Source organism: Microchirus variegatus (genome assembly GCF_963457635.1).
Source record: "Microchirus variegatus genome assembly, chromosome: 16".
NCBI lineage: Eukaryota > Metazoa > Chordata > Actinopteri > Pleuronectiformes > Soleidae > Microchirus > Microchirus variegatus.
The window spans coordinates 14,806,382-14,833,896 of record NC_139817.1 but is presented as its reverse complement, the minus strand read 5'-3'; the positions used below and the strand labels follow the sequence as shown (position 1 = coordinate 14,833,896).

The window sequence follows — 27,515 nt, the reverse complement described above, 5'->3', positions numbered from 1 at the left end:
CATCTTTACGAAACCTCTTTTTTTGTTGCTCTGATCGGGGGTCGACACGGAAACCATATTTTACGGTTAACCGTGAAGTCAGATTAACGGTAATTGATCTGACCTTAATTAAAACAATGACTCCCAAATTTGCCACTAAAGGCACACATTAGGATAAGTGAAGACAGCTGCTGTTGACGCCACGAATTCCCGTGGGAATAAAGAACCTGGCGTAGGGGATACACTTCAAAACAGTCGTAACGGCTTTTCTGCGAGTAATTAAAACCATAATGTGGCCGTTAGAGGGACTGCATTTCAAGGCACTTGCACGCTGGCTTCAGCACTCAGACACGGTGTCTGTTCATCAAAGTGCAGTCAGTTAAAATCCAGTAAACCAGATCACACCCACTGGTTCAGACCTGGTCTAAGTCTAATCACATACAGTATTTTTGGACTGAAAAGCCGAGTGTATCAAGTGGTCATAACGCCAAAAAAACAAAACAAAAAAAAATACTGTATTTGTGTTGCAGGATACCCCTCGTTTCTTTCCATGTCCTGTGTTTGAGTGCTTGAGTTTGTTCTGATCGTACGAGCGCCCGATCAGTCTCACACGACACTATCGTTCAAAAGTTTGGGGTCACTTAGAATTGTCCTTATTTTTGAAGGAAAAGCACTTATAATATTAAATGAATCAGAAATACACTCTATACATTGTTAATGTGGTAAACGACTATTCTAGCTGCAAACGTCTGGTTTTTAATGGAATATGTACATAGGTGTATAGAGGCCCATTTCCAGTGTTCTAATGGTACATTGTGTTTGCTAATCGCGTGAGAAGGCTATTGGATGATTAAAAACCCTTGAAAACCCTTGTGCAATGATGTTAGCACAGCTGAAAACAGTTTTGCTTGAAGGGTATATTGTTACTTCGAATAAAAATCATTATTTCTAATCTTGTCAATCTCTTGGACTATATTTTCTATTCATTTTGCAACTCTTTTGATGAATAAAAGTGTGAATTCTAATAGAAAACTCACAAAAAAATGTATAAGTGACCGCAAACTTTAGAACTGTAGTGTACATTTTTGGGGGGCTTAATGCAGGTGGTTACGAAGAATTCGACTTCCATACAGGTCACGACAGACTTCACTGTGACACTGGATCACAAACGACATGTTAGGGGGGGAAAGGACGCTTTAAGTATCACCGTCGTTTCCACGGTTTGTTTATCAGTGAAATTACTAGACAATAAAAATCATACAGTCAAAAACATGAAGGGTGCCACAGGCTGAAGGCTTATACGTAGTATAATATTAAGGGGCCTAAAGTATAGCAATTTGCTACAAACATTCGGGGAGAACTGTCAGCATTTCTACGGATGACTTTTGCTAAATCTAAATAAGGTGCGACTCTTCCTAAAGGAATACTTCTACACAGTTAACACACGGCTAAGATGTCAAAAACGTCTCCAATTTCAACAAGAAACAATAAAAGACAGCGGGCCATGCTTGTAAATGCTTTCATATCGTGTTCGTTTCCTCTGCGTTGATTTACAGTAACCCTGTTTTTTTTGGACGAGCAGGGGGGAGTGTTAAAGGTGCTTTTCGATAATAATAAAATGCGTCAATTTAGTTCAACATTTGGGACAAAATCCTTTATAAATAGCTTAAGATTTCATCTAGGTGGGATCTTTCACGGTAGATTTGACCAGAATGTCAGATATAAAGAGTTCTGTTCACTATTGGTTACCAATATATTAAGATCTGTCCTATGGGACCGCTCATTTAAAGAGCTCAGCCATTTTATGCAGCACAACCTAATACTTACATATGAAACATCTAAAATCTAATCATTTCCCCCCCCAAAAAAAGTCACAATTTTTTTTTTTTCTCCATTTCCTTCGCATTTTTCCTTCTTTCTTAAACAGTGTTAATTAATTTGTCGAGAACAACATCCCAAGAGGCCACAATCCGTTCAACCAAACTGTTGATCCTTTTTGGTGTCAAGCATATCTTTGTCCTCCACGTGCTGGTTTGGACCGCTTAGTGTCAGATCGGCAGGGTCGCTACCTTCCTCTTGCATGTTGCTGGACGGATCCAGACCCGGGTCTGTCAAGACAGAGGAGCCAGTGGAAGATGAAGCTGAAGCGTCCATTGCTGAAGTGGTGCTGGTGTCCACCCGACCGCTGTTAACCGTCCTGAAAACACAGACGACAGAGGTGTCTCGTTTTGTCCAACAAATCAAAATGATTCAGTTTGAATGATTTCTTTGTTATGTGGAGCAAAGAAACAAAAGAAAATAAACTAAAATATTCACATTAAACAATGTAATGAAGCTAAAACAATCAGAAATCTTGCTTTGATCATGAAAAAAGCTTCAAATTAAAATTAATTTAGTAATCGATTAATAATCTTTTCAGCTTTATAACAGAGTATGTTTTTTTTCCACCGCGGTGAGATCGTCACACAGTCACTTCTATGGAGGCTCGTTTCTTCCTTGTTGTAGTCCACGGCCCGTGGGCCACATGCGGCCCAGAAATAGACGGCATGTGGCTCCAAAATTGAAAACAACACCAAACAAGTAAAAAAAAATATATATATATATATATATATATATATATATATATGTATATATACATATATATTCTTCCATACAGCATCTCCTTGTGTAAAGTGAGCTGGATAGTTGAACGATGCACAGTGACACCATCTGCAGCAAGATGATGTTTGATTTTTGGAGCTGGTCTGTGGGTTGACTGTGACTGTTCTCACCATCCTTCACCTCTGCTAATCTGAGATTTTTCTTGGTCTGCCACTTCAGGCCTTAACTAGAACTGTGCCTGTGGTCTTCACATTCCTCACAATGTTCCTCACAGTTGAAACTGAGAGCTTAAATCTCTGAGAGAGCTTTCTGTATCCTTCCCCTAAACCATGATGTTGAACAATCATTGTTTTCAGGTCATTTGAGAGTTGTTTTTGCGGCCGTAGCAGACGAAGCGGAGAGAGTGGAGGCGGGACTTCTGCTACAAGTAAAGAGATGCATGATTTGTTCTCTCGTGTTTGTCTATACAGGCTCCGGTAGAAACATGGCGTCTCGCTGCTAACATGGCAATGCAACCGCGGCCCGCGACCGTGTTATTTTACATGACTTTTTGAAACACTACGAAAATGAAACAAAGAATATTATAGAGCGACTAGACAATGCAGGAGCACATAATATGTATAAAAAAGTGGATTTTGGGTTATATATACCCATAAATACTACACATTGTCCCTTTAAATACCCTTTCTCATGATTGGATTCACCTGTGTATGGAGGTCAAGAGTCACTGAGTTTACCAAACCAATTTTGAGTTCCAATAATTTGTGCTAAAGGTATTGAAATCAATAAAATGACAAGGATGCCTAAATTTATGCACCTAATTTTGTTTAAATAATTCTTGCACACTTTCTGTTAATCATATCAACTTTATTTCATTTCTCAAATATCACTGTGTTTGTCTCCTATATGATATATTTAACTGAAATTTCTTATCCAAACAACCAACGATTTATAAAGGAAAATCATGAACATTTACAGGGGTACTTTTGCAAACTTTTGCATACCACTGTATAGAAAAGCTTGTTTGGTGTCTCAATTGCAGTTGCCCACAGTAGTTTTTACTTTTTTTTCGATCAAGTTCTCTGTTTTTGCTATTTATTATTATTATTTAGCATCATATACATGTTATTATTGTGAAACATGCATATTCTTTTTGGAATTTTAAGCTCATATTGTTTTTGTTTATGACCTTGACAAGACTAGATGCTCGTTGGCCCTCAGGTGATTTGAGTTTGACAGCCCAGTTCTAGTCGTTCGTTTGCAGAATTTATGTCAGAATTTATGTATAAATATCTGGGCCTGAAATGATGATTTTCCCCTGTTTCAAAGACCACTGACTACATGATAACATCTTCGCATTTGGCATGTTCCGTGTTTACCAACGTCTTGTAAGCACCAGGAGACATTACGCATTCACTGCTTTTGCAGATATTTGGCTGTGACTAAAACCCAAAAAATCCTGATCCTGATCTGATGACGGTGCTGGATGAAAAGTCAGAGGATCAAAAGTTATCATATTTCATCCTTGGGGAGGAACAAGACAGGCTTGTGCCAAATGTAATCCAACAAACACCTTACGTCCAAAGAGAGAGAGAGAGCAGAGATAAGAGAAGAAAAGGGAAAGAATACTAACATGCCATGTCGAAGAACATGCCGTTCCCACTCGAGGCTGTTGGTGAAGCAGCGGCCGCAGAACTCGCAGGGAAGACGCTTCTCTACACCGCTTGGCCCTGAACTGCCAGTGCTGCTGCTGCTGATGGGAGACGCAAGGACCTCTGGGAAACAGAGTTCTAATCAATGGTTAGGAAGTTTGTGAATTAATGAACGCATTAACTATTAAAACAATATATCATTCGGAAGAAGTGATGAGTGTTTTTTAACATTGGCTCTGTCTGTCGTTACCAAGCACCCAAAACTTGGGAGCTGCAGAGATGCCTGAAGTTACTGCAGCTTCACTGCTTTAATTTAACTAAGAAAAGTTAAATTTGTTTGTTAAATTTGTTTGTGTTTTGTGATTTGCATTTGTGTTTTTGACTTGTGTTTGCACCTCAGGGCGACCATACTTTCGAGTATTTCAGAATAACTACATGATTAATAAATGCAATTATCAAATGCATAATATAATCATGTGAATGGTGGTTCTTTGTAGATAAGTATATTTTTAAGGGGTTCGCAGATTATAGGCTAAAATAAAAATAAATAAACCAATTCACAATAACAACAGGACTGTCTATTTTGAAAGGTAAAACCTGAGCAAATAGTAATTTAGCTTAAAAACACGGTTGAGGTTTTTTTCCACACAGATCACACACACAGATAAACATTTACAGTTTTAATCCGAGTGGGATTTCTTTATATATATATATATATATATATATATATTTTTTTTTAAGAGTGTTTCTGACACATATATAAACAGTTTTTTGCTTCTCTGTAAGCAAACTGATGTCAACAAGTCTACATTCTCATGTGGGAATAAGCATTGATAGAAAACAAATATCATTTCACGTTTAGTTTCATTTTATTTTACACATTTGCAAATTCTATGATATGAGAATAAATAAATAGCACAATATTTATTGAACACAGAATAGATCATTTTGTATTTACCTTGTTGGCCAGCCCTCTCTTCATCCATCTCCTTAACTTCCTCGGCTTCTTCTTCATCCTCCTCCTCTTCTTTGATGTTGTCCTCTGTCTCTTCATATATCATATCTCTCCGTTCATCCACTATGTTTCCCAACATCTCCATTCTCTCGTCGTCGTCTCCATCAATGTCCTCCTCCTCCTCCTCCTCCGCAGCATCTTTTTCATCGACCATCATCTGCATCATTTCCCTCTCCTCTTCCTCCTCTGCGCTGCTCCCTCGTTCCTTGATCTTCTCCAGCTGGTCCAGGTTGACCCGACCCATGAGCTCAAAGTTGCGTATAACCTGTTCAGAAACAGGAGGTGGAAGTATTAGTTGGAATATCGCTAACATATTTTTGGGAAATTCTGTGATAAACATCAAAATGCTGACAGCGATGTACTGTAATTTCGACACAGAAAAAACAGAAATGATTCATCTTGTTAAGTTATTTATTTGTTTTCACTGTTCCATTTTCTTTAGTTTAAGAAATAGAATAAAATTGTGACATATTATTATTATTATTGTTGTAATAATATGTGTCTTGTTATATAGAAAATTAACAATTGTAAATGAAACATTGTGTTAGTCCTATTTTTAAAAGAAGAATTAAATTTATCTTTTTACTCTACCCTTCAACTAGCTGCTTTTTATTCCACCCCATGTTGTGTTTTATTTGCATTTTCAGTTTATTTCAAAGTTAAAACAGTTTGTTTTTATTTTTTACTTTTTGACTTGAGACTTTTCCTTTTCATTCCACCGTGTTCAATTTTTAATTTCCTATGAATGAAAGGTGCTATACAAATTCAAGTTAAAGCTCACATAGAGTGGTCCTGTTGCACATGTGAGTTATGGAGGTCTACTTACATACATTAACTTGTTTTTATGGTCAAAAACCTCCTAGTTGTTGTAAACGAGCCGATAGAAATCTCTCTTTTCTGACGCTGTCCTCAGCCGTGATATTTCAGACTGAACTCTCACACCCAGAAGACAGACTGTATTGTGATTGGCCAGCCAGCGTAGAGCCTTCCCCACTGTCTTGTGATTGGCCAATACCCGGAAGTCACATATTCAGCACACCCGCTCTCAGAAGCGCAGCTCCCCCCTCTGGAACGGTGGATGCACTGCTACTCATTATCAAAACATTGTTTTAACAATGTTTAAAAATAGTTTCGTCACGACTGCCCGCCGCAGTCCCGTTTATGACTTTGACCCGGAGTCAGACCCAGAGTCAGAAGACACTGTCGCTTGTGAAACACCTCCACAACGGACGTTGTTCTTCTTCTGCGATTCAATGTATGCAACCGGATGTGCTAGGACTAGTGCCCGGAGCAGGACGATCTGCTGTTCAGGAGAACCACTGTTTACGTAACCAGAAGGCTTCTCAGCAATGGCTGAACTGTTTGTTTTGAAACTTCAGGGCTTCGTAAACAAGGTAATGACGCAGATACACACTAAACAACAACGTTAAATGGAACTTCTGGTCTAGGTCCACTTTAAAAATTTTTTATTATCATCATTGTTGTTAGTAGTCTGACAACCTTTTAAAATGCATGTAAACATGCGAGTCCAACTGCTGCTGGGCATGTTCACAGCGTTAACCGGAAGAAGACGTGTGTGACGTCGTATTTACCTAAATCCTGAAAGTTAAAATTAGTCTCTAAAGTAACACTAAATTTTAAAAGAGGCAAACATGCAGTGCACAGGTACACTGGTTATTTGTAGTGCTGCTCTTTTCGTCTAATAAACAGACCGCTCCAGTTCGACTGTAGGCGTGCTAACAGCGCTAAAGGAGCTAACGCAGCTAACTGGTTAACGGTGCCTGGACTGCAGGTATACAGTATGTTCAGTCGCACCAGAGTGAGACTCAGGCCGGCCTGATAAACTAAAATCATAGTACACAGTTAAATAAGACAACAGCGGCAAAAACAAAGGTGGGGACACATTTTGAGGACGGAGAAGGAGACAAACAGATGGAGGAAGTATTGCAGCACTTCTACCATAGACGCCGGTAAATCGGATACGTACATTTTCGGGGGGTATAAGGGTTCCTCGCGACATTGTTTTGAAATTACTTTGCGCAAACATTGAGGACTTTGACAGCGGAGAGATTTCTGAAGGCAGGGATTTTGATGAGTCTCTCGTCTTCGATGACGTCATCGCAGATAACTTCGAACGCGCTGAACAAATCGACCGGGATTCATGGTTAAAACATAATTATGTTTGAAGACAACGAGGTCGGCGATAATGACGATTATGACGATAAATACCACCGCAATCGTGTTTACAACCGGGCACCAGGGGTGACAGTGGATTTACCTGCAGATGCCACAGCGCTGTAAGCTCTATCACCGTCACATGTGAAGCAGACTGTTACAGTCATTACATGCTGTTCTTCTTCTTCACACCCCATCAGGACTAAATCAAGGCACTGACACAAGTTGATATTACTTTATTTTCTTAATGCTTTTTAATTGAAAACAGTTATTCACTTAACTTTTACATTTTGGCATCTAAATAAACTAAATTTCACAGGAAAGCTACAGGTGTGAGCTCTCAAATACATCTTGAATTGTGTTCCTATATCTGCTATAGAGGCTGAGAAATCAGTCATTTAGTAGCCATTGAAGCTCAGGTTTTAGAGGCATTTTTTCCAGGCGCTTCAGGCCTTAATGGGTTAAACAAGGAATACCTTCACTACCAGGTAGAAGAGTGTTTCCATGGCTCGGACTCACATTTGCAGTATTCCAATGGCAAGAAAAGAAAAGAGTTAAAAGTCACAACTCCGTGGGCAAGAGCGCTGCAGAGTGATTGCTGTGTGTAGAGGACGATGAATGATTCAGAGCTTATAAATTATGGCTCGCCATCTTGAAAGGTAGCGGTCACACTCAAGGCCGATTAGAAATATCTACAGGCCGTTGTCTACGGTTTTGTGACCTTCATCTACAAAAAAAATATGGGCGGACTTCTTCACAAAACGATAATATCAATGTCTTGAGTGAGTCTGCCGCTGACCCGCAGAGTGCTCTGCTCAACATTAAGAAAAGGTTCCTGAAAAATGCGAGGTCTTTTTTCCATGCAGCCTCTTTTTTTTTTTTTACATAAAGCGCTCATGCTCAAGAGATGAATTATTTGCTCTCCTGGATGTGGTTAGGTTGGAGCATACTGGAGATTTAACAACGTGATATTGATCTACTTCTACTCATCTTACTATTTCTTTTGTATTCCTTATATGTCCAGGTGCAGGTCAAAGGTCAAGGTTGGATTTATTAGCTTGAGTCTTAAAGAAGAAGGGGGGGGGATAAATAAATAAATAAATAAATAAATAAAAAGACAAGGAGGAACAGAGGCGCTTGTGTGGGTCAAATTAAATCCATTATAAAGTTAATGTGATTGGAATCCTCTAATGAGTTCTCATCCAATAAAGTTTTATTACACGTGCTTTAAAAAAAAACACCACACGTACATGTTAACGTTAGCCGTGATGGAATCATTAACTGTGTTGTTTTTTTTCCCTGCCTAATTTCAAGGTGGACTGACTTGGATTTTAATGAGGAAACCGCTGCAGGAAGTGTTCACTTTAGTGCTTTAGATGCTTATTATTTACATTTAACTAATGTTAATGGTTATGCGCCTCTCAGGACCTCTTTAAATAGTCTTCATGGATAATTATATTTAATTTTTATAGCGGGATCAGTTTCACACATGTGAATATGAAATAAAGAAAACAGCCGGCACTTAGTGAGTGAAATTACAGAGCTATTGTGCAGTTGTATAGAAAGAGTTGATCTTTGTTGTATTTTCCCTTTCTTATCTGCTGGAAGGAATCATTTGAAACTTAATTTTTAACATGGTTTTGCATGCAGCTGCTATATAGCTTCATATGCTTCCTCTGTATTTAGATGGCAAATTAGAAAATGGAATCGGAGATGTGAAACACAATCGACAATTGACTTGTCTCATGAATAGATAAAGAAATATCTCAAAAATTAAAACATAAACCACTGAAGAGTTTGAAACTTGTGCCGACTCTGAAAGTCTTCCGTCTTACAAAAGTGTCCCCATTTCTACTGAGGAAATTGTTTGCCCATGAGGTTTATCAAATCTAGTCATAAGAAAAAAAACAAAAAACTTTAAGTGCATCATTCATATCTGGAATCCAGCTGACCTTGTGCTCAAGGCGGAGATGCTCCTCCAGCTGACTCCGTCGACTGCTGTCGTAATAGCAGAGCTGGCACTGGTACGGCTTGATCTCAGCGTGCTTCTGCAGGTGCAGCTGCAGGGCCTGGTCACTGGAGCATGTGAAGGTGCATTTGTGGCAGCGGAACACCAGGCCCTGAAGGTGGCGTGACAGCTTAGAGCGGCTGACCTCTAGTGGAGCCACTCGCTCCTCTGATGGAGGAAGAAGAGGGGAGAGAGAGAGATGTGGATTATACGGCTGGAAGGAAGGGGAGAAGGAAAAGAGGGGAAATGGCACCGAGGACATAAAGGGAAAAGGAAATGTGGGCATGCAGGAGAGATATCAAATGACATTTCTCTCTTTCTCTCTTTCTCTCTCACACACACAAACACACAGAAAACTAATCTCAGTGGCTGATACAATAAACTATATTTGTATAATAACACAAGTTAAAGGTGCCATATGTAAGAATGTGGCCAAAAACGGTTACTACATTCAAATTCAAAATACCAAGGTCTTTTAGGTTTCGTTTTCTGACGTAAATGGCAACCCGTGGTTGCTCGGCAGCTGAGACTCTACTGAATGCAATGATTGGTAGACGGCGGTAGGTGGCGCCACATGCCAAAACATGATTTCAAAACATAAACATGATTTGCAGTCTGCAAAATATTTTTTTTTATGCAAATATTTTGGTTGTACTGTTGTTGTTGGTGAGTTCAGTTTGTTATATGAACATTATTCCTGAGTCTATGTGACATATTAGGAGGATTTTATGGTCAGTTGATATATATTTATTACATAATGCACCTTTAATGTCACTTGTTATTATGTAATTATTATGTTCCAATTTTTTTTTAAAAATGGAATACAAGATGCATATTCTGTTACTCAGCCTTTCAGAAAGTTTGATAAGGCCTAAAGCAGTTAACCAAAAATCATCATTTAAATCAAAACAACTGTCAAAACAATGATTATCTGCTTTTCCCTTAAGGTTTGCAGAAAATTAATGTTTCAGTATCTGAATTGTACAGTAAATAGTAAGTATGGAAGCCCATTTCCACCCCCATTAATAATAATAAATAATAATAATGAGATAAAAGGTCATAATTATGAGTTTACAGTCGAAATTATGAGATAAAGTCGAAATATGAGATAAAGTCGAAATTATGAGATAAAAAAGTCATAATTATGAGATAAAAATTTGAAATTATGAGATAAGGTGTGTGTATTCGCCTCAACGGCAATGTTTGTAATGACCCTTTCTGTAACAATGGGAAAGTCACATAATTATGACATTATCATCTCATAATTTCACCTTTTTATACCTCTTTTTTTTCCTGGCGGAAACAGGCTTCCATATAAGAGAGAACATATTTGGAAAAAGAAAAAGACCCCCTTTGCCCCTCTAGAATTCACTGGTTAAGATGTTTATGGGAAAGTATGTAGAAATGTGGGTGTTTTTGCCACAGCGAGGACACCAGAGAGAGCAGAGAATAAGTCACAGGTCTGCAGCGTACCTTTGTGCAGGACAATGTGGTCGATCATATTGCTCTTGTGTTTGGTGTGGTAGAGGCAGAGAGGGCAGCGCAGGTCTTTGGGCAGCTCCTCCTGAACACCGTTGTTGTGTCCAGCCTCCACATGTATGGTGAAGTTGTTCCTGAGACAGATTCACAGACGGAACACACTCTATGAGCACAAAACTGGGATGTTTTTACGACACTTGGGGGCGTCGGTGGGGGACGTTTTTTTCCTTACTTGTAGCAGGTGAAAAAGGAGCAGTCCTTGCACTTGAAGAGCTTCTTGCCACCGTGGCGGTCCCTGTAGTGCCGGCGAAGGCTCTGCATGTAGCCAGAGCTGAACTCACAGAACTCGCATGTGAGGATGACGTCTGGACGATTGTCAGCCACCGGCGTTGAGATGGAGGACATTTGACTGCGGGAGGCAAGCTGGTAATGACTCAGCTGCTGACGAACATCAGGTGGCTCCAGGTATGATGGATCTGAGAGAGGGACAGAGGTGTGGGTACACGTGGACACTGTGACAAATGATCATTTTTTAACTACTGAACATCCTTTTTAAGATTAAACCAGTGGTTCTCAAACTTCTTGTGCTTGCTTAAAAATTTGAATTTACAAACAAGCAACTCCACACATTTAAGAAGCAGGAATTCTTCATTGTTTATGTTTGCACTCTCTCCAATCAACCTTTCTATGGTTCCATTTTAAATGAAATGAAAAGAAGAAAATGCAATGATTAGAGAATGAAAAGAGACATGTTTGACAGAGCAGGAGAAAGCGTTTCTTTGGCATTCTGATACCAGAAAGATGACGGTCTTCTTCAGTGACATATAAAACTTCTACTTTAAAAGCATGAACCGTGTACAAAATGTATTTTACATTTTTATTATCATATCAAAAGAATCCAGGTGCTAGTTTTTAACTAATCTAACCAATCTTGTATTCCGACACAGCAGGATGTGAGTTTATATTACCATTTTATTTCATGTTTTTTTTTCAGCTGTGTATTCTCTTTTAATTAGAAGGCTCTGGGTATGTCCTCAAACAGAAAATGCAGTTTTACTTCATCTGTTCATGGTCTACCGCTTTATCCTACACATCACACATCAAGTCAACATTTTGAGAAAAAAAGCCATAATTATGAGATAAAAAGTCAAAATTATGAGATTAAAAAGCCATAATTATCCGATAAAAAATTAAATCGCAATTTGAGATAAGTCATAATTTTGAGAAAAAAAAGTCATATGAGATTAAAAGCCATAATTATGAGATAAAAAGTCATAATTTTGAGATTAAAAATTATCAGGACTCGGCACCAAACTCTGAAACAGCCCAGCTCACGGGAGCGTCAGTGAGGAGAGGTTTAGATCGGCTCGTTTGCAGCAGCTCGGAGGTTTTTGATCATAAAAACAAGTTCATGTTTGTAAGTAAACCTCCATAACTCACATTATATATGAGATAGGACCATTCTACGTCACCTTTAATATGTAATCAAAATCTATCAACAGACAGAGATGAATTGAATTGCGTTAGCAGCCCAACACATCATTTAATAAAGAACATCTGTTCATGTCGAGACCATTTCACTCAGCAGTGTAAAGAAACATCCTTTTCTTTCCCTTTTTAACTTTTTCCTGAATGAAACGTCTAAGATTCAATCCCTCACTTCTTGCCCTAGAGCCGGCGAAGAATCCAACAATGACACGGTCTACTCCTGGCTTTTATTGTGAAGACGTATGGAAATGAGGTGTCAGAATGAGAGTGTGATTTTTTTAAGCTTGGCTGTGATGTGTCTCCCTAAGTGGATTAATGGCTAAAATGGTCTTTTTTCCATTACACAAATGAGTGAGGAGTTGGAGAAGACAGAGGAGGGATGTTTAATCCTCAAAGTTTTGCACCGCGAGTGAAAATGTGCAGCTGTCAATATGTGACCACATCTGCTAATTAGAGGCAACCACATATGAATAACCTTTTTAACAAATAAAAAGGGCAGAAAATGAGTATTCCACTGCACAGATCAAACTTTCAACTGAAGGCATGGCAGTGAAAACGTTCAATATGTCAGCTCTGCGCCCTCTCAATGCTTCATTTGTCTCGGCGGGGCACAGCTGACAGTGGCGGTTGGTGCACTGAGGAATGCCGCCCTGCTTTCAGCTCCGGGGGAAGATTCCACAGCACCAGTAGCGAGGTAACACAGCTGCTGCCAAGAACAATATGCAAGCTAAAAGCAGCAGTTCCCGCACAAGACACTGAAACACCTACAACGTCATGGCATCACATCACAGAGTTTCGCTGAAGGTGCTTCTTGAATCGCACACATTCTGTGAATTAAAAGGACACCAAACGAGCCAAAAATTTGAATAATTGAATGACTTTTAAGGGGTCAGTAAATCGCATTTGTGTTGAAATAATATGACCAAAAATTACATCAGACCACCTTGATTAAAATCTTTTTAGTACAAGTATTGCATCGCTCAAGTAACACTGTAAAATAACTACACACTATTAGCATTAGCCTGAATAAACATTGAATTCATCTTTTATAACGTATGAATACTCATTAGTATGTAGTTTATAAACGCCGTTATAAACGTTTTTCTTATGTACTGAGCGACAGAGAGGTGAGAGAGCAGTCCCTTGTAAGTTGTAAATCAAAGAGCTCATTTGTTGGAGGTGGATGCTGATTGGCTGCTTGAGTACAGCAGCTATTTGGACGCTGTTCCTCAGCTGATGTGATGAGTAAAACATTTATAAGTGTGTTTATAAACTACATACTAATACTATGAGTATACGAGTACTCATGCGTTATAAATGATGAATTCAATATTTATACATGCTTAACTAATGCTAATAGTGTTAACTTATCATAAAGTGTTACCCATCTGGTTATAGTTGTAGCAAACTATGGAACACAAAAGAGTGCACAATTGATATCACCTCTCATTTGGCCACACTCTGATATTTGTGGGCCAAACAAAAAATGGAAGCAACGAAAAAGCCCCCGTCGACAAAAACATACATAAATAATAAGAATAGTTTCTGTCAGTCCTGTTTTAGTTTGCTCTTTGTCTTTGCACTTTGATTTGTGGATAATCATGCCTTCGGGATGCAAACGGAGATTTATGGATTTTATTTATGATGGACCTCGGAGATAATGACATCTTCAAAGAGTGTAAATTACAGTCATTCACACTACAGACTGTGTGTATCTTGCCTCCGTGTTGCTGCTCTGAGGTGGAATTGGATGCAAATTGTGACACTCGAGGCATTAAAGTAAATTAGGACCATGAAAGGGCCCTCGCCCCACGCAACTCTGTGAGAAATTGCATGTAGTTCTGTTCAAGTTAAAGCTTTCAAAAAGTGGAATTTTTAGTGGTAGTTTTACAACTTTTGACGTAGAGAGAATCCTAAGACAACTTTTAATCGTTAACTTGTCTTAACATATGGATTGAGTTTGACGCGGCTAGCTCAAACGTGCTAGGACGAGTTCGTTCAAATGCGTAGACTAGCCATTTTTGTTTTTCCAAAATGGCCGACTTCTGGGTGGGCAGAGCTAATGGAAGAACATTGGAAATTTGTTTGGCATCATGAGAGCAAGAAGTGCACCAAGTGTGATTAAAATTGGAACAACTATGTGTGACTTGGACGACAGAAGAAGAAAAAAAAAAGCATTTAACGCAATTCTGGCCACTTTTTCTCACGTCAAAAATTCCCCAAAAAATCCTCAAGAAACTTAAGAGTAAGTTAGACAGTCTCACCGAATTTCGTCCTGATCCGACGTTTTTTGTTTGATCATGACCCAACTTCTGGGGCTACAAATGGGCACGTGCCCAATGCCATTATCGCGTATCGAGTTTTTATGCACGTAAACCCCCTCAAAAATAAGCGCAACATCGGAGAAAAATAATAATCTCAACAGGAACAATAAGTTCCTCGCACTTCATGACAGGGGCTGAATTAAAGGCACTTTATTTTTCTGTGTTACAGATGATTCTGCTCCAGCGCATGAGACAAGCCTGACAAGCCTATCATATGACATTTTATCCACTGGAAATGATATCACATGTGATCTCATACCATCTGAAGCCAGAGGACTCTGCTCCGTGTTGCTGGGCAGCCGGGAGGGCCTGAGGGTGGCATGAGCAGCCTGGGTAGCAGCTCGCAGTTTGTGGAGGGTCAGCGCCTCACCATGGTCTCTCAGAGAATGCTCCTTCAGCTGGCTGATGGTCATGGAGGAGAAGGAGCACGACAGGCATTTGTACATGTGCTGCTCGCCTGGAGGACGGACGAGAAGTCAGAAGTCAGGGACGTGACCGACTCTACAGAGTATTAATCATTGAAGACAATACATGGCTCATCACACAACAAAGCAAATCCCCTCTGAGGCGACCACTAACAAGAATATTACCTTGTATTCAAGTGGCACTCCCTCTGGAGTCATTAGAATATTTATTTATTTATTTGTTATTTAAAGCTCAGGAAACACAAACAAACTAGGTGCTTACTAGCATATAAGTAGCATACTAGCCCTTTATTAGTAATCATTAAGAATGTATTATTCTACATAACCTTATTCTACATCTATTATGACATGCATTAAGATTTTTCCTACATAAGGTGTTAATACGTGCTTAATATTTACTAATAAAGGGCTAATATGCTACTTATATGCATGCTAGTAAGCACCTAGTTAATGGTGAATATGTGTTCCCTAATCTAAAGTGTTACCAAAATTTGAAAATATTAAGTCAGGGTTCACAATTTCATTCGCTTTACTTTACATAACAATACAGTGACTTCATAATTCTCATATTTACCATGCGATCACCATGGAAATTACAATGTTATTACCATAATATCATCTCTTCATTAAAACACTATTACCATTGCTATCAGCAAGCTAGGAAAATTGATACAATATTCATCATAATGTTACCTTACTAATACTAAACAATTACCACCGAATGTTGTTAGTGTACTGCAATGTAAAGTGGGTTTAAAAATACGGCTACAATTCTAAACTAATATTATTTTAAGATTGAATGCTTTCAAAGTAAGTTGTTCCTCACTCAATGAACTGCGTTTTTGTGCAGTTTGGTGAGGACAAAAATGACTCCCCTTCATGACTTGTATAGAAGCCGTTATGATTTTGGAAAATATTTACAGCTTCCATCAACAACTTCGTCCAGAGCAGCGTCCCCGCTGAGAATCGCCATTACAAGCAAATCTGATGTGTGTGTGTGTAACATATTCTGTTCAGAGGTGGTTTTAAATAAACACCTTCCTGCTTTAAGGAACAACATACTGTATTGTTAGGGCAGCTGCTGTTTGGGTGTGGACGTGTCAATCCAAATCTTGTTTTGCTTGCAGGAGTAAAAGCAGTTCCACTTTTTATATATATAAAAAAAAAAAGGTAACCACAACTCCAAATTGCTTTGTGTCAATTTTCTTTCCTCCAAATGCTGCTTCTTGTTCCAATCAGGCAGCCGGGAGTAGTCAAAAGTCGATTTAAAATGGGCCTTTCAAAGTTTTCCCAGTTGTATGATTGTTTCTTTTGCTTGTGCATTGATTGCTCAGGTAAAGCATATTTTGTTGGGGTTTTTGCATTTCGTTGAATGGTCTTTGGATCAATGTTGGCATCTAACTTAAAGTGCCTTTATCTTCGAAGTGTGCTACAAATTGACAAAAACGCGACATTAAAAAAAACTGTGGTAAGACGTTGATGTAGATTTGATTCCACTAGAGCTGAAACGATTAATCGATGAGTCGATTATGAATCGATGACTAAATTAATCGTACTCAACTATTTTGATAATCGATTAATCGGTTTGAAGCTTTTTTAATTATTAAAACAAGATTTCTGATCGTTTTAGCTTCTTAAATGTGAATATTTACTTTGTTTCTTTGCTCCACATAACAAAGACATCATTAAAGCTGAATCATTTTGGTTTGTGGACAAAACAAAGACATTCGAGAACATCGTCATTTCCAGGTTTGACAAACACTGATCAACGTTTGTTTTTACATTTTCTGACATTTTATGGACCAAACGATTAAGCGAGAAAATAATCGACTAATTAATTAATTAATGGATTATACACCACCAAATAAAACAGTGGAACAGTGTGGAAGACAATAAACAAGAGGCTTCTATTCTTCCCAAGGAGCACCTTGTTAGTCACATGCGCGGCATGTGATTGTGTGTGTGTGTGTGTGTGTGTGTGTGTGTGTGTGTGTGTGTGTGTGTGTATCTACCTGTGTGTGCCTTATGCAGGTGGCTCTTCAGGCGACTGGCGTAGGCAGATTTAAAAGGACAGAACTTGCACCTGAAGGGCTTGTGATGCCCATGATGAGACTGAACGTGTCTGTCCAAACTGACAAAAAAAAAAGACACACACACACACACACAGGATATTATATAAAAGGATGAAACCCCCCCCAAAAAATAAAAATACATGAAATGAGGACAAAGAGATAGCAGATAAAGAGAGAACGTGATAAGAGTAGTGCACAGGAAGGAAAGAGGGGAGCACTACAGCATCCACTTTGATGATTTCCACAGCAGGGTTTTTACAGCACTCGACTCTGTTTAGCTCACAAACAACAGCTGCAGATTTCCAATGACTACAAAACAAGGAGCCATGGAGTGAACTCATCTACCCATAATCCCCCTGGGGGGGGGGGTTGAGAGTCTGAGTGCCAGTGGGGACAGTGGCTGTGTGTTTAACTCTCGTCTCCTAGGTGGCATGGGAATGCTGCCTCTTTCTGGGTCAGGGCTCATTTAGTACAGAGGGGATTACACCTGGGAGGTGACGAAGGACCCTCTATTTTTCTTTTTGTCTCTGAATTTATGATATGGATGGAAACGAATTGTTCCACTGTCTACTTTGTTCTTCCTGCTCTCCTCAGAGGCAGGGAATTGCTAGGAGATTGAAGGAAGTGAAGGTGACAAGGTAAACAAAGCAAAGGTGTAAAATAAAACCATACTCGTGCACAAAAGGAAAGTTTAACATCTAGACAACGGCGGTTAACGTCATTAACGTTAACGTACATTTACACACGGTGCGTTTCCATGGCGACTGACTGGAAAAAGACGCGCGTGACGTCATGTTTACGTGACTCCTGAGAGTTAAAATGAGTCTCTAAAGTAACGCTAAACTTTAAAAACAGAGGCACACATACGCAGTACACAGGCACGCTAGTTATTTGTAGCGCTGCTCTTTCCGTTCAATAAACAGGCCGCTCCAGTTCAACTGTACGCTCACTAACAGCGCTAAAGGAGCTAACGCAGCTAACGGAGCTAACTGGGAAACGGTGCCTGGACTCCGGTGCCGCGGCACCTAAACATGACACCACGCCGGTCTTTTGTCAGTCGTCATGGAAACGCGTAATGCGTTAATGTGCGTTAACATGCCCAGCACCATTTATAATGTAAATATACAGTAGCATGACGACATTTTGTAAGTGTATGGGTAAACAATTCTATAAGTGAAGAGGATAAATGACAGGAAAACGTGTCCCTTTTAAGTTATCATCAAGACAAATTCTTATTTAATACTATTTATAGATGGCATTTTGGCAGCAGTGATGTATCTAGTTAAGTATTAACATTTGTCATTCCCTCATTTTCCGTTTAAGAACCCCAGCATTGGATCATTTTCAGTTTTTGTAAGGGAGTGAAAGAAGGAAGAAGAGCATCTGCACGAGCAAAAAAAAATAAATAAATAAAAAAATCAGATCACAGTTGAAATGACACACAAGCGAGTACAACTTTGTTTGGTTTGCGGTGGCTTCTCCATTAGTCCTCGCCGGAGTGTTTAAGTGGTTTGCCAATAACCTTTAGGCACAAATCAACCAGGTCTAAAATGTTATTCTGTCAGAACAGATGAATATTCATTAGTGCACCAATTGAGCGCAGCGTAAATATTGTTCTGCATATTTCAGGCTTCAGTCAATCATTTTTAACCAAATAAAGTTGTACTTTATCTTGTAAACGCCTTTTACAATGATACTTTCATTAGAGAGCTATCCTCAGTTTATGGACACTGTATCTGTTCCTACTAATTCTGGTGAATATGAGTTTATTTTGGGCAAAGTTGCCCAACAATGCAGCTCCAATGTGCTCTTATAATATACACTACTGTTCAAAAGTTTGGGGTCACTTAGAAATGTCCTCATTTTTAGAGGAAAAGCACTTTTTTGTCAATAAATATAACATTAAATGAATCAGAAATATACGTTAAACATTAATGTGGTAAACGACTATTCTAGCTGCAAACGTCTGGTTTTTAATGGAACATGTACATGGGTGTATAGAGGCCCATTTCCAGCATCTCTCCAGTGTTCTAATGCTTTGGAATGGAAAACACAAAATAATTGTATAGGTGACCCTAGACTTTTGAACGGTTGTGTACCACATGAAAAAAAAAACAGCTGAAAAAGATATGGACTGTGTTCCCCCCGACTTACTTGTGCCTGAACGGTGAGACAAACTGACAGTACTGGCAGCTGTATTTGTCCTCTCTGCTGAACAGAGCCATGGCTGAATGGCTCCTCTCATGGGACCTCAGTCCCTGCATGGACATGAAGACTCGGTCGCACTGGGCACACGGGTGACCCCCAGCGGCTAAGCGATGAGTCAGCGGTCCCTCCGATACCGCGGCATCAAGGACCATGTCGCTTTCGTCGACGGCGGCATCCGTTTCTAGTTCAACCATGTCTGCGGCAACAGCAGCACCGCTGGACACTGCGGACACCATGTGTGGCCCTATCGCGGCGGCCTCGGGCCTCTCAAGGTCATCAGCTTCAGCTGCCTCGTCGCCCTCTAGGTCGCCGTTAGTTAGGCTCTCTGAGGGGAGGGTGAGGGGGACCTCGTTGACCTCCTGCTGAAATAGAAAAGATATTTCAGGTATTCTGTAGTATTTCAACATGTGGATGCACAGAAATCAAAAGAATAATGATAAATTGCTGAAAAAACAATGAGCCAACACCCAATACCTTACACATTTGAGTATCTACTAACAATGAGACAGAGCTGAGTGCAAAACAAAACGTTCACCATCAGTGTTTTGCATCCGCCATCTGCTGCTGCAGACTGGCTTCTGCTGCAGTTGACTCGACCAACAATCACCTTGACTTTTTTATTGCCCAGAGGAAGTTCTTTTTTTCTGCGGAAGGACCTGACCCTGCACTTCATGCAGCCATAAATAAGATGTAACATCCACAGGCCCAACCTTGCCATGCAGTCTGCCCCAACTGTGCTGTCACCCCTGTTCTTCATCCAAGTCCATCAAAAAAACAACAACAACACACACACAGACGCGGCTCAAGAATTTAAATTCTACTTAAGTCTGTTCAAAGCAACATTTATTTTTATTCTCTGCAATGTGTAAAACAACTTATTTTGTGGAAATAAACACGTGTTACCGGTCACCCTAAACCTGACAGGGTTACTTCTACTAGCGACACAGAATAGCATTTTATTCCCAAAACTTAAATGATGCATAAGAACTCACTTTTTATTGGCAGATCTGTTGCCACACTAATTTGAAAAAAAAGTATATTTCTCAGCGGCTGCAAACGAGCTCATCTTTAACACATAAAAGCCAGAGTGACTGACTGATGACAGAAGCAGGCCTCCGTTTGAGGCGTTGGATCCTCTGGCACATTCCCTTCACTGGCAGCCTCAGTGGAATACTAATGTTTGAATGGTTACCCACCACTGCCCTTAAAGTTATGGCTCAGCAACCTCTCTGATACTCCACTGCTTACGGGACAGCCTTGTTTGTTCTCTCTGACACCAGTCGACACAGAAGCCTCCATCATTGTTAACCAAAATGGAGAAACAGAGACGTAAAAGGTCACCCCAGAGCCGGACGCTTGTTCGTAAGACGTGAAATGTGAGCAAAGCAAATGTCCACCTTTCAAGTTGTTGATGCTAAATAGATGAGTAAATAATACATAAAGTACATGTGTTTGATTTCAGAATCAGCTATGACACGACTAATAAACAATGAAGTGGTTCAACATTTCAGGGAAAGCTCCAGCATGCTAGCTAAACTTAGCTTTAGCTAGCTAAAACTTAACTAGCCTGCCATTGGCTGTTTCTTTGTACGGAGCCCTGCTAGGGTCAGGTGTGGAAAAAATAAAAATAGTTTGTAAACTGTTTCCTCAGATTAGTAAACCGCTCCCTCCGTTTAGGAAATCCATGCCCACTGTTTTGGAAATCCATGCACTCGATTTTGTTTGTTATTCCCTTGACATTTGAAAATGACTGTATTGTGGTTAAATAGGTGGACGATGAAGTTAATTTGAACAATAACATAAAATAACAGGCTCTCTAAAACTTAAATGATGCATAAGAACTCCCTTTTTATATAACACAAAATATTCCAGCCTCTAGGAACCGGTTCTCCAACAATAACATACCATGAATGAATAATCCCAGCTCTATTTACCTTGACGTGTCCCTCTTTGACCTCTCCGTACTGTACATGCTTCCTCAGGTGATTGCAGATGGCTCGCAGGGTGGAGTGCACTTCAACACAGAAGTTACACCTAAATCCTATGGGAGCTTTATTTACAGGGTTTTCCTGTTGAGAAATAAAAAAAAATATGTATGAAATGAACCAGTTTAAATCAGGAAAAAAACAATCACATTTTGCTTTTTAATTGCATTTGAAAGAGATTAGGCCATTGTTTAACCTCTCACATACAGAATGCATTAAATGAGATCAATGGCATTTTGATTAACTAATTATGAAATTAATTATCACACCTCATTATTATGTGGTTATATACACCTGATGACAGAGAAGAGGCAAATTGAAATATAAAATTATCTCTTTAATTTATTCTTCACTTAATTACTTTTGGCAAACCTGCAATGAATGATAGTTTATCATGTTATGTTATGATTAATTAATAGTATACTCTTATGATGTTTGTGTGTATATACATGGGTGCACATTTAACCTCAGGAGTCAAATTGGGTACAGTGTCATAGCTTGATATATTATGTGATCGACAGTCATGTTTATCGTAAAGTTTCATCTTTGCTCACCTTCTCAAGTTTGCAGTCAGGCACTTCTGGGGTTCTCTGTTTGCTGAGGAGCTGCTTCCTCCTCTCCTGCCTCATTGCCCTTTTCTGAAACTCCTCATTGTGATTCAGCAGATGTCGGGCCAGAAGCGGGAGAGCCAGGAACTTCAGCTCACAGTGAGAACACTGGTACAACTCAGGGTCCTCTTCCCCAGGACTGGGCGACATCACAAAGTCCCTCTTCAAGTCATTGCTGTGGTGGTCGTTGTAGTGCATAGAGAGCAGCTCGCCTGCGCTGAAGGACAATCGGTAACATTTTAGACACTTGAACGGCAGCCAGTCGTCGTCTCTGTCCTCTTCGGGTTCGGGCGGAGCCTCCAGCACATCCTTGTCTTCCTCTGCCTCAATCTTCTCGGGTTCTTTGGCATAGATAACAGTAAAGTAGCGGCCAAGCTTGCTAGCATGCTGCTTCTTGGGGAAGACACCTGGATGGCGCTTAATGTAATGCGAGACGATGCTCTTCCTGCTGAAGGCCTGGAAGCCACAGAGAGAACATCTTCGTTTCTCCACTGCCAAACGCAGGTCTGCGCTCATTTCGGAGTTTTCTGCTTCTGGTAACGGGGTTGCTATCACTTTGTCGGGCTTTTCAGCTAAAGTCTTGGACGCAGCCAGACAATGGGTGTAATACGCATCAATGTCATGGCGTTTCTGGTAGTGCGCTGCCAGGCCTTTGCGTATAGGATTTGTGTACGAGCACAGAGCACATTTAAAGACGTTGTTTTTCCCCTCGGGCTGAGCACGGACGTTGTTATGCTTGATGCGATAGTGTCGCGCGATACCTTTCCTAGTGGAACAGCAGTACTTGCAGAGCTGACACTTGAATATAGCATGTTTTTCTGTCTTATTGATGGGTAACGGGGAGAGGACAAGGTCCAATTCACTAGCATCTTTTGCCGTACCTGATATATTACTCGCACTGCATTCAGCCACTGGCTCTGTGTCTCTACTGGAACAGAAATTAGTCAGAGAAGGAGAGAACATTTCAGAGGCTGACTGATTGTGATACTTCTCATAATGAATTTTGAGTTTCTCCAGTGTGCCATGTGTGTACGGGCACATTTTGCATCTGTATGCGCCATAGCCCTGCCTTTGAGTTTTGCACTTGTCGTCTGCTTCATTCAAGTCAGGGATTTCCTCTATATCATCTGCAAAATCCTCTGCAGTCACTTTCACTAATGGGTGTCTCTTCTGATAGTGAGTGAGGACGCCATGGATGCGCGAGTTGACATACGGACAGTGACGACATTTATACACAGAACTTGGGTTGATGTCTGCCTCCTGTGCAAAATCTGCAGCTTTTACTTTCATGCCTGGGTGTTTCTTTCCATAGTGAGTGAGGAGGCCATGGAGGCTGTTGTACTCTGACAGACACACAGTGCACTGATAAGGATTGTTAGAGATGGAAAGACGTGGGTGGGGAGGATGGGGGCTACTTTCTTGATGTGCGCTGGCAATGACCAGCGCGACGTCGTCTTCGATGGGCTGACAATTGAAAGATGCATCTTCTTTGGCTACCTGCTGGTTTTCAACGGAGTCGTTTCCTTTGATGATATCCAAGAGCACAGATTCATCCCCTTTTATAGCCCAGGGATGGACTGCCTGGTAGTGACTAGTGATGTCCCATATTGTACAGGCCTCAAAGGCACAGTCTTTGCATTTGTAATGTTTTGTTTCCATATTGCCTCCTTGCTGCGTGGTCTCTGGACCAGCCCATAGCTTACTGGCCATGTACGTGTAATCGACGTTGTGCTCAGGATGGCGTCTTTGGTAATGGAGAAGCAGGCCCTGGGGTTCAACATGGGAGTAAATGCACCATTCACAGTGGTAACCAGCCTCCAGTATGCCATCTTGGTAAGCCCAGTGTAGAATTGTCATGGATGTGGCTTTCACAGTGGGGTGCTCTTTCTTGAGATGCTTCTTCAGGGCATAGACATAGGGGGATGTGTAGGAACAGTGTCTGCACTTAAGGGACCGCAGTGGCGAAGCATTCTCAGGGTCAGGAGGAGGTGGGATTGCAGTAGATGAGGCGTTATTCGACTGTACCATCTGTGCACGCTCACGCTGACTCCGGACAACTGCAGTGTGACGGCGTACAAGGTCAGCGTTGGCCTTCGCTTCCCTATGTTTCTTCTGGTAATGAATAAGCACTCCCTTTACAGTGCGGTTGCCATAATCACAGTGCTGACAAAAGAACAACTCGTCTTCTCCTTTCTCACCACTTCCTGGTTTAGGACTTGAATTGGTGGCTCCATCGTGACCGTTGTTTTGAAGCGGTTTTATAAATTGCTTGGGAGTGGCTATTTGCAATTCATCCATTAACTTCATCAAACCAGGAGTGGGAGCACCATGTTTGATGTATTTTGCCGTTACTTTTACTTCAGGGTGCCTTTTTTGATAATGGACCAACACGCCAACAACAGACCTGTTGCTGTACACACAGTGTTTACAGTAGTACATTTCTTCATCCGATCCATACAGTGCTGCGCTCGACTGTTTCTGAGATGTAGACACGCTGAGGTTAAATGAAGAGTTAGTGGAAGGCTGTGACTGATCCACCGACATGACCTTCATGGTTTTCTGTATACGGAAATAAGACGCCTTTTGGTCTGGGTGTTTCTTCTGGTAGTGGACCAAAACGGAGTGCATGTTGGGGCTAGCAAAAGAACACACATCACAATCATAAATGACAACATTACCACCCACTGTGTCTTTGAGAGGGTCTACCTCAGTACTGGTTTCGGGGGACTTGGAAGCAGGTTTCAGCACAGGGCTCGAGGAGGACCTGGGCGTCGATGTGGCCGAGTTAAATGTCTTGGGACCAGAGTTTAGTATTTCCCTTAGAGTTTGTGATTCGCCCGTTTTGTGGGGCTGCTCTACAATGTAGCTGGAGAAGATCATGGCATTGTTGATTTTAACCGTGGGATGCATTCTTTGGTAATGGGGCATTAGGCTCCTGACATTGGGGCTTGTGTACGAACAAAAGCGGCACAGGTACAACAGATGTGGCTGGTTGAAATTGAGAACGTTACTAGCTTCTGGGTGATGATCCATGTAGTGTTGGTGTAGATCGTTGTAATTTGTATATTCAATGTAGCATTCCAAGCAGCGGAATACGGCACTCTGGTCTTCAGGGTCCAGGATGTACTTAAAGCTGAACTTGATGTACGGGTGCATTCTCTGGTAATGGGTGCTGACGCTACGAGCCGACTTGTTTTGGTAATCACAGTGTTTGCAGTAGAAACGTGCAGTTCCGGTTTCCTCTGAATAGTCACTGTTCTCGTGCACTGTGCCGTCACTGGGATCAGCAGAGATGTTTTCACTGTCGTCCGAGAGAGTCAGTGATATAGGAATGTTTCTAGGTTTCGACTTGGGGTTGCTTTTTCTTTTTCCTATTCTACCTCCCTCGTGAGAGAGCAGTGCGTTGTAGGCAAAAAGTGGGTGTTTGCCACCATGGTTTCTCGACTCGTCATCAAGACTAGTATGGTTTTCTCCTGTGTCCTCGTCATCCATGTCGTCCAGATTTATGATCATGTCCTGCTGACTTTGGCTTATCTTACTTTGAAGGTTACTGGCAATTTCATCAATTCTAGTTCTCTTTTTGACTGAGGATAAGTCCAAAGGCAAGTCATTAATGGACTTCCTGGCTCTTTTTCCTGGCACTAGGGGCTTTTTTGTAGCAAGTCCTAAAATTGAGGTCTGGGTTTTCTGTAGAAAGATTGGAGAAGCCTCCACTTCAGAGTCTGGCTGGTCAGTCAGCTGGCTTTCGAAGGCAGAGGGATCTAGGTCATCACAGTAGGAATGCTTATGCTGCTGGTGAACCCTCAGGCCTTTTAGAGTGGTGGTAGAAAAGCTGCAGAGCGTGCAGCGATGAGGGTTCTGCTGGTCGTTCGGTGTGCTGCTGGTTATCTTTTTTCCGTTCACTTTGGAGCTTATGTTGCCCCCATTAACTGGCTCTCCACCACTGTCATTCTGCGATTCTGGGCTGTCGCTCGTTAGGTCCAAGGTCTCTAAGTGTGAGGAATTGTGGCTCTGCTTGTGTGTGCCTAGTTTAAGAGAGCTGGTGCAAATAAATGGGCATTCGTCACATTTATACATTGTGGTTTTGCCAGACAGGTGAATGTTTTCAATGTGGCGGGAGATGCTGCGCCTGTGCATGGTGAGGAAGGAGCAGAAGGGGCACTGAAAGCGATTCATGTACTTTCTGAACGGTATTCCTTTTGTCTCCAGTAATTTGTTATCTTCATCAGATAAAAGCTGCTTCGCGTCAGCTGACAGGGTTCCACTGTAGCTGGGATCATCTATATCACCCAAATCTTCATCGTCAACATCATCTTCTAAGCTGCTTCTAGAGTCTTCCTCATTAAGTAAGTTGGCGTCCATATCTATGACACTGTTGGAGACGTCAGACGAAGCAAACCTCTTGGACAAAATAGATGAGCCGGTGCTGTTGGGTGTAACCGCACTAATCTGTGCATACTGAAAGGATGCAATCTCTGGGACTGATTTCTCAAAGGTGTTTTCTGCCGTTTTCCCTCCCGAGTCCTCCACCGTTCCGTGAACATGAGCGAAACTCTTCATTGATTGACTCGGACTATGGGAAGAGGAGGGAGAATCTGGTTTGGGTGAGCTCCCAATCGCCTCGCCGTCCAGTTCTGCAGCGGTGGAAACTATCTTGACGTTGTCACTGTGCTCCTTCACCACGTGATTAGTCCAGCTTTCCTTCTGGTCTGTTTGATAGTCACACCATTCACAGGCAAACATTCCCTTCATGCGTGCATCATCAGCTTTGTCAGACTCCTCTGCCGTCTCAGCACATTCTGAAGCATCTCCAGCGTTCTCTGAGGGACCTTTGCTATGATACATGAGTTGGTGTTTCAGTATCCTTGCTCTGCGTGGAGACTTGTACGTACAATACTGACACAAATACACTTTTGAATGGTTGTTGTGTGTGATAACAGTGTAGCTGGGCTGCTTGTCCGTCTGTGAGGAGATGCTCGCGTCAGAATCGTCCTCCACGGCATTATGCACTTTTTTGGTGTGATTTTTCAACAGTGATTTTGATCTGAAGTAACGGACACAGAACTTGCACTGGTAAAACTGCAGATGGGTTTCAGCTGTCTGCTTTTTTGATGTTTGGTTGGAAGTGTCAGCAGAGTTGGGACCTAAAAAAAGAAGCAGTTGGAGTTGTAAATACTAAAACATTGACGTTAATAATCAGTATATAAATTATCCTGCTATTAAGTGTTATCCTAATCCTAAGAAAATGAAGACAGACATCTGACTTAATGTGACAGACATACTTGTTCCAGCTTTGGAAGATGGATAATCCTTCTCATCCTTATTCTCGTATTCTTCCTCTTCCACCTCCTCCTCGTCATCCTCATCTTTCAAAGAGTCAGACTCATCTGCGTCCGCAGGCTGCAGGAAAGCAGTGTGCACTTCCTGAATGTGGGTTTTCAAATCATCGTATGACTCGGCACGGAAGTCACAGCCGTCACACTGCAATACCTCCAT

The 27,515-nt window shown here is 41.0% G+C and overlaps 1 protein-coding gene across 2 annotated transcripts; it reads right to left on the bottom strand.

The window, feature by feature from the left end:
* Window positions 1-1,717: 1,717 nt before the first annotated feature.
* On the bottom strand, window positions 1,718-27,515 carry znf462 (zinc finger protein 462; the record flags this gene model as incomplete). 2 transcript variants are annotated; one of them, XM_083902803.1, is made up of 12 exons in its annotated part: window positions 1,718-2,176; window positions 4,214-4,370; window positions 5,191-5,512; window positions 9,375-9,598; window positions 10,904-11,043; window positions 11,142-11,385; window positions 14,981-15,178; window positions 17,159-17,277; window positions 19,373-19,788; window positions 21,361-21,495; window positions 21,966-27,163; window positions 27,302-27,515. In XM_083902803.1, the coding sequence occupies 12 exons, from the start codon at window positions 27,513-27,515 to the stop codon at window positions 1,954-1,956; spliced, it is 7,590 nt and encodes a 2,529-aa protein (XP_083758929.1). In that variant the 3' UTR covers window positions 1,718-1,953. The 2 variants fall into 2 exon arrangements, with proteins under 2 accessions (XP_083758929.1, XP_083758930.1); XM_083902804.1 differs by having other exon boundaries at window positions 4,214-4,355.